This window comes from Chaetura pelagica, unplaced genomic scaffold, assembly GCF_000747805.2.
Source record: "Chaetura pelagica isolate M959 unplaced genomic scaffold, ChaPel_1.0 scaffold395, whole genome shotgun sequence".
NCBI classification, from domain to species: domain Eukaryota; kingdom Metazoa; phylum Chordata; class Aves; order Apodiformes; family Apodidae; genus Chaetura; species Chaetura pelagica.
The window spans coordinates 58,951-66,229 of NW_009953391.1; the positions used below are offsets into that span (position 1 = coordinate 58,951).

General features: G+C 53.0%; 1 protein-coding gene across 1 annotated transcript; it reads left to right on the forward strand.

Annotated features, from left to right (window-relative positions):
- The first annotated feature begins 343 nt into the window (after positions 1-343).
- On the forward strand, positions 344-2,993 carry LOC104389332 (acrosin-like). Its single transcript, XM_009998302.1, has 5 exons — positions 344-414; positions 713-913; positions 1,164-1,435; positions 2,053-2,198; positions 2,658-2,993. Exons 1-5 carry the CDS (start codon positions 344-346, stop codon positions 2,991-2,993), a joined length of 1,026 nt encoding a protein of 341 aa, XP_009996604.1.
- The last annotated feature ends 4,286 nt before the right edge of the window (positions 2,994-7,279 follow it).

The window sequence follows — 7,279 nt, forward strand, 5'->3', positions numbered from 1 at the left end:
CACTTGTGTTTTTCCTGCTGGCTGTCAGCAGGCAGTGCTTGGGCCAGGTGCTGCCACCTGCCACAGCCTCACACCCTCAGCCTGCAACAGAGCACTCAGTGGTGGGGGATCTGTCAGGGGGTGTCTGGTCCCATATCCCACCTCTCTTCTGGCTTGGAACTGGCCCCCCCCACTTCCTCCTCCCACCCCACCTGTTCCACTCCTCACTCAGCACTTGGAACCAAGTGTCTCTGTGACATCAGCCCCAGGGCTAAGAGCACTCAAAACTCTGTGGGCACCATCAGCTGCTGCTCTGCTGGCACCAGCCCTCAGGTCGTGCCACTGCCACATGCCACTGGCAGCCATGACCTTGCTCCTGCTCCTCATCCTGCTGGCCCTGGGCTGGCCTGTGCACAGCACGTGGGACAGCTGTGGGTGAGTGGCCAGGGCTCTGGGAAGGAGCTTGTGCAGCCCTCATGGGGGTCAATGGAGGGTGCCCACTTGTCACAAAGTAGCCACAGCTTCCCAAAGCCCATGGGGAGCCCCAGGGCCTGGCCAGCACCCAGCTGGTGCACAACTCGACGAGGGGCTAAAGCAGGTGGGATAGACACAAGGCCCACGAGCTCCCTGGCCCTGCTGTGCATGCAGAACCTTGGTGGAGAGAAGAGGGCTGACCTTCAGCCTGAGCAGCAGCAGACCATGGAGCAGGACAATCATGAACTTCTGGTTACAGGGCCTGTGGCCTCCGTCCCTTGGCTTCTGGGGACAGCAAGACGCGTGTTGTGGGTGGCACCAATGCAGCGCCGGGGACCTGGCCCTGGATCATCAGCCTCCAGGATCCCGCAAGGCCACCCTCAAAGCATCACATATGTGGAGGGTCTCTCATCAGCTCACAGTGGGTTATCACAGCAGCCCACTGCTTCCTTGAGGGCAGGTAAGGAGGACCAGTGAAGGGGGATGTCCCCCATCACATGGGGGGCCAGGCTGGGAGCCTGCTTAGGAGAGGGCTGGGCTGGTGCCCCTGGCAGCCTCCAGCTGCACGTTCCTGGAGCCAAAGGCCAGGGCAGCCGCACTCTCAGCAGCACTGCTTCCTTCTCCCCTGTGGGAGGCAGAAGGCAGGAGCTGCTGGGCTGCTGCAACTCGGGGCTCCTCTCCCCCTGACCCTCTCTCCATCTGCCCTCCAGCCCCGGCCCAGTCGACACATGGCGTGTGGTGATCGGGGCCAACCGTTTGTCCCGGCTGGGCCCTGAGGTCCAAGTTCGCCACATCGGGCGGGTCCTGATCCACGAGCACTATGACAACGTCACGCAAAGCAACGACATAGCCCTGCTGCAGCTGAACCAGCCCGTCCAGTGCAGCGCCTACATACAGCTGGCCTGTGTGCCTGATGCCTCAGTGAGAGTGACAGAGATGAAAACCTGTTATGTCAGTGGTTGGGGTGCCACCACCGCCAGATGTGAGTCCCCAGAAAGTACTTCTTGTGTCCTGAGTGCCTGCTGGACACACTGGGGAGAAGGGCTGCACTGTTGATTATGGGGATAGTGGGATCAAGTGCACCCTCAGCAAGTTTGCTGACAACACCAAGTTGTGTGGTGTTTTATGAGGGCGTGAAGTGACACGACAAAGAGGGGATGATTTTAAACTAGAAGAGTTTAGGTTAGACACTAGGAAGAAATTATTCATGGTGAGGTTGCCTAGAGAAGCTGTACAAGCCGGCTCCCTGAAAGTGTTGAAGGCCATGTTGGATGGGGCTTTGAGCAACCTGGTCTAGTGGAAGGTGTCCCTACCCATGGAAGGGGGATGGGACTAGATTATTAAGGCCCCTTCTGAGCCAAATAATTATATCATTCTATGATTCCATGATTCCTGAGGGCAGAGGCCAAAGCCAGAGTCAGGTTGCAGGGACATGTGGAAGAGAGGTGGGCTTGACCCATTGCCCAAAGGTAGACAGAAAGGAAGTGCCTGCAGATGCCTTCAGGATGCAAAGCCAAGCCCTAGGGAACGGGTTCACCCAGATAGAGGCGGAGAACTGGCAGTGAGTTTCTGGGTGCTAATTCCTTTCTGTGCTTGCAGCTACAGACGTGAGTGATGTCCTGCAGGAGGCCAAGGTCCTGCTCATTGATGTTACCCTCTGTAACAGCACCTGGTGGTATAGAGGGGAAATTCACACCCACAATCTGTGTGCTGGCTATGCACAGGGTGTCATCGACACCTGCCAGGTATGAGCATGCAGCAAACACCCCCAGCAGCACAGCCCAACCCCATTGCTGGCACAGGCCCAAGAGGGACCCTGGCATAGGCTTGGCCTGGCAAGTCACCCTCCCACCACTGGGTCCCCACTGCTGCTGGGGCTCACTTCCCCTTCACCAGTAGCAGCTCCTTGCCCAGTGTCCTCCTTGACCCAAAGGTCCAGAAAGCCCATCCCAGTGCTCTTGGCAGACCATGGGTCCAGATCCCAATCCTGGAATATCCATCCACCTTCCACACATCCAACAGCTCTGTGCAGAGGAGAGAGTGCCCTACCTTACAGGCCCATAACCCTTTCCCAGACACAGTTCTGTTGGCTTCAGTCCCTGAGCAGAGCCTCTCTGTGCAGCCAGCACAGCTCATGCAGGTGCTGAGGAAGGAGCTGGCAGGGGCCACCCAACACTACCTTCACCCTCTCCCTTCCGATGCAGGGTGACAGTGGTGGCCCTCTTGTCTGCAAAGATGACTACTCAGACCACTTCTGGTTGGTTGGAATTACTAGCTGGGGGAAAGGCTGTGCAAGAGTAAGACGGCCTGGGATCTACACCTCCACACAGCACTTCTACGACTGGATCCTGATGCAGATGACACAGAACCCACCAGCAACAGAAACTCCAGCACCACAGCCAGTCTTCACCTCAACCCCATTTGAGAGGCCAAGTCCAACACCGACACAATCAGGCTGTCTATTTCCACTCCAGAAGCTGACAGAATTCTTCACTGCATTGCAGGAGCTCCTGCAGTACCTTAAGGGCTTAAAGGCTTGAGCAGCAGGATGGACAGGATCCAGTACAGGCTGCAGTGTATCACAGCCATTTCCTTCTGGGAAATGGGTGCCACCACAGCATTTCCCTCTGATCCAAAGGCCGCCACAGTGCCAAAGGTCTGCTCTGTCCTGCTCACACTCCTCTAAATGCACACAAGTGCTGAAGCTGACCTAGTTCTTGAAATAAAGTTGACAATTTTCACAGCTAACCCTGCTTTAGTCCAATTCATTATCCTGTGCAAGGCAAGGACTCTTATGCCTGACACCTGCAAAATAAGGCTACAGGCAGACAAGTAAGGGCAAAAAGGGAGAGAGTCATACAAAAGGTCTGAAACCTCTCCGCAGAGAGGAGGGTGCTCCAAGACACCATGGGATAGAGAAGACACGTGCAGGCTAGGAAGTGGATAGGAAAAAATGGTGTGACAAGCAGACAGCTCTGGGGGGATGCATTAAGACACAGGGTCTGATGATTAGGGCCTGGCTTGAGCCTCAGCTGACCGAACAGACCCTGGGAAACTCCTGAGCATGGCAAGAGAAGCTGCTGAGCAGAGTAAACCCAGTGAGATGCTGACAGGAGTTACAGTGCCATGAGAAAAAGCCAGATTTCATCAGTAGTTAAAGGGAACTTTATATGAGAAGTTGCCACAGTTCACAGATAATGGAAGGAAGTGCAGGGGTGATTCTGGGGAGAGGAATCTGGAAGGGACAGCAGTACCTAGGAAACAGCATCAGTAATGCCATGGAAGTCCAGGGTGACCTAGGGAACAGCACCTGAACCACCACATCTGTTCACAGGTTTAGCAAACCTGGGAGAAAAGGGAAAAAAGAGAGAAAGCAGGTCCCCTGTTTGGGAGGAGACAAGCGCAGAGAAAGGGAACAGTCAAGGAAAATGAGGGGGATGTATAAGCATGGAAAATTGAGAGAGGAGTGGATCAAGGAGCCAGTCACACATAAGCAAACTGCTGGTTGGTTTGCTTTTTAGCCTGAGCCCTCACCTAATGACCACAGTCTGTCCTGCCTTCTTTTGGATAGCAATTCTAACTCCTCTTCTGTGTGGCGCCACTCTGTGCCTGTCGTGGGGTGGCTCCAGAGGCTGGGCAATGGCAGAGGGGAACACAGATCATGGGGACTTGGCAGTTGGACACACTGTGTGTTCAGGGCCAGCTACTGGTGGGAGTGCCATGTGCATGCACAATTCACAGTGACGTTGAAGCTGGACTGGCTCTAGAGAAAACGAAGAGAGATCTGGAAAGACCCAAGGTCTGTGCCATTTACTGCTTAACATACAAACACAGATTTTAATTGAACTTAATTCCCATGAGGAACCTGTAAATGTGCTGTGCTTGCAAATCTAGGGAATGATGTGTGCGTACATTTCACTGCTGCAAATCCATCCTGATCAGCTGGAGAGGAAGATGAGGACTAGGTTGTGCTTTTTGTGTGAAGTGAAAGTACTGCTCTATGATCATCTGTTGTTGCATTCATGCCATTAAACTATGTGTGCATGTTCACAGAATCATAGAATCGTTTTGGTTGGAAAAGACCTTTAAGTTCATCGAGGTCAACCGTTAACCTAAGATTGCCGGGTCCACCACTAGACCGTGTCCCTGAGCACCACATCGACAAGTGTTCAGGAATGTGATCAGGCTCTTTGGACACCTGGAGTGTCTTGGAGTCTCTTGTAACTGTGGGCTCCGGGCTCTCCCCAGCGAATGCTGTTGGTAATTACATCCTTGGATCTTCGTGTGGTGGTGGGCTTGTTCCATCACTGTCAAGATCAGAGAATCATAGAATATGCTTATCTGGAAGGGACCCATCAGTATCATTCAATCCTTGTCTCTGAAGGAGTTGAAAAATATGAGAAAGGACTTTGGCCATCAAGAGGTGAGCCATTTATTGCCTGGTTGCTGGGACAATGGGTTGATACCATGGACTTGAAGGCTAGAGAAGCCATGCAGTTCAGATCCCTGGCCTGAGATGGATGCATTGACAAAGCACTTGGAACAAAGTAAAACATTCTCAGTCCCTGGAGGTGACTCTGATCAGCCATAAGGGGCAGGTATCCCTGCAAGGGCAATATTGAATGCCACTCCAACAAAAGGACCACTACAGAAAAAGTACTTGAGAGAATTAGCTGTGTGAGAGGTCATTTGTGGTGACTGCCAGGTGATTAAAGATCCCAATGATCATGCAACGAATGGATGTTGTGGAAATTGGTGCATAGTGCACCATTAACATACACCCACATTTTTCTGAGGAGGAGATGTTGAGACACCTACTGTGTGTGAAATGGCTAACAAAACGCACCAGCACTCATCCCAGCACTGGGCCTGTGAGGCACCCAGAGCATCCCCAGCACGGGTGACCAGGACTAGCAAGCAGCTAACACCTGGGTAGCATTCATACCCTGGTGCCCAACAGCCCCCTCCCCTGCACAGTGATGCTAGGAGCTGCCAGCAGGATTGGGCCCAGAGTGCAAAACAGCTGCTTCCCTTCAGCAGGGTCAGGTGCCTGCTGTGTCAGTGCAGCAGGCACACTGCAGGGTGATGGGGACACAGTGTAAGGACAGTAGGGACATTGTTGGGTGCTGGAGACAGTGGAGACATAGTGCCATGGCAGTGGCATGATGCTGGGGACAGTGGGGACACTGCAGGTTGTTGGGGACAGCAGAGATATGACAAGGACATGATAGGGACATGGTGCAATGACCATGGGGTGTGCAGGCTGGACCAGGTGTCCCTTGCCCCCCTGGCCTGGGTGGCACCTCCTGGCACATCCCTTCCTGTTCCCCTCCTCAGTGTGGCAGCAGCCCCTACAAGCCCAGCCATTCTGGTGCCACAGGGATGTGCACCCCAGGAGTGCTGGAGGGTTGCTCCAGGAGGCACTGCGATGGGATCCCAAGAGGCACTGCACTGAGCCCTCGTAACCAGGGCAGGACTCCCTACAAGTACTGGGACACGGCAGGGGCCTCTCTGAAGGGCACCACGACTGACCCACCAAAGGCACCAGAGTGAGCACCTCAAAATGCCCTTGGCAGATGTGGCTAGGGAGCTCGGGCAGCACAGCATCCTTCAGCCCCACTCCCTCCAGTCGCAGTGGGCTGAAGGGAAGTGCGGGGCATGAGGTAGGAGTGTGTGTGTGAGCAAATCCTGTGCACAGCTCCATATGCAGTGATGTGTGTGCACAGCGTGTGAGTGTGAAAGAGAGTGGCTTTACTGAGCTGGTATAGAAGGGGGGGGGGGAGGTCTTACTAGACCTTGATTCCATGGAGGAAGAACTAACACCTTCACCATTGTCCTGCTCCTCTTGCAAATCTCTGTATCTATTAGGCAACAGCACCTGGAAGGTGCAGTACTTGATGGGCAGACAACTATTTGTAGTAAGCTTATTAGATGTGATAACTAATCCTAAACTTCTAAAGAAAAAGATCAGGAAAGGAAATAAAGAATGAAAGTCACCACCCACAGTTCCAGTGGTGTCCTGTTGGTCTTGTAATAGAAGGGAGGGTGGAGGTCTGGTCCTTGGAGACATCTTGAAACTGGCACTCTTCTCTTTTACACAGTTAATTCCTGGGATACACCACAGCAGCCACTCAATCCCTGTTCCATGTGTGTAGCAAAATTATCACCTCGTGCATCTCTTGGATTGTTTGAGACAATCACCATACATCCCAAATGTCACAGTTGTATTTGTTGAATTTGACAAAAGGTGGCACCATAATCTACTGAACATAATCCTCGTGAGTTTATATATGTCTGAAAATGCCCTCACAGGCTTTAGAAAACAAGTTGTCTGATGGCCCAACATGGAAAAACTTTTTGCTTCCTTTTGCATGTGTCTCTTTCAGCTTCTGTCTCTTCTGGTGGGCTTAACCCTCTCCAGACCTTTGCAGCAGGTGGTTGTCCATGAACTGCCTGGGCTGGGTCTGTTGCAGAGCTAATGTGGGATCTTGCTTCTTTTCTCCAATGCACTGGTGAATGGGAAACCACATCCACTGGGGATTCCTCTTCCTGAGCAACACTGACCCATGATAGTGCCTAGAAGAACCCTTTCTTCAGGATCTGGTTTGGCAAATCTTCCTGGAGAGATTTTAAAATGCTGAAAACCTGATGATGAACCAGGAAAGCCTGCAGAGTGTCAGGGCTGCAGGGTCCTGTGTGGGTGTCTGCAGCTCCCTGCTTGTGAGAGGGAGGGTTGAGGAGGGTCTGGATAAAGAAAGAAGGAATTAGCCTGTAGAAGGGAAGTGGCTGAGCAGATCCCTGAGCAGATCCTTGTCGGATCCCTGGG

Bases quoted from the DNA above. Each gene is read 5' to 3' on its own strand.
- LOC104389332 (XM_009998302.1), top strand. From the start codon at position 344: ATGACCTTGCTCCTGCTCCTCATCCTGCTGGCCCTGGGCTGGCCTGTG. The intron at 415-712 runs GTGAGTGGCCAG...TTCTGGTTACAG, and splicing joins AGCACGTGGGACAGCTGTGG to GGCCTGTGGCCTCCGTCCCT. The intron at 914-1,163 runs GTAAGGAGGACC...TCTGCCCTCCAG, and splicing joins CACTGCTTCCTTGAGGGCAG to CCCCGGCCCAGTCGACACAT.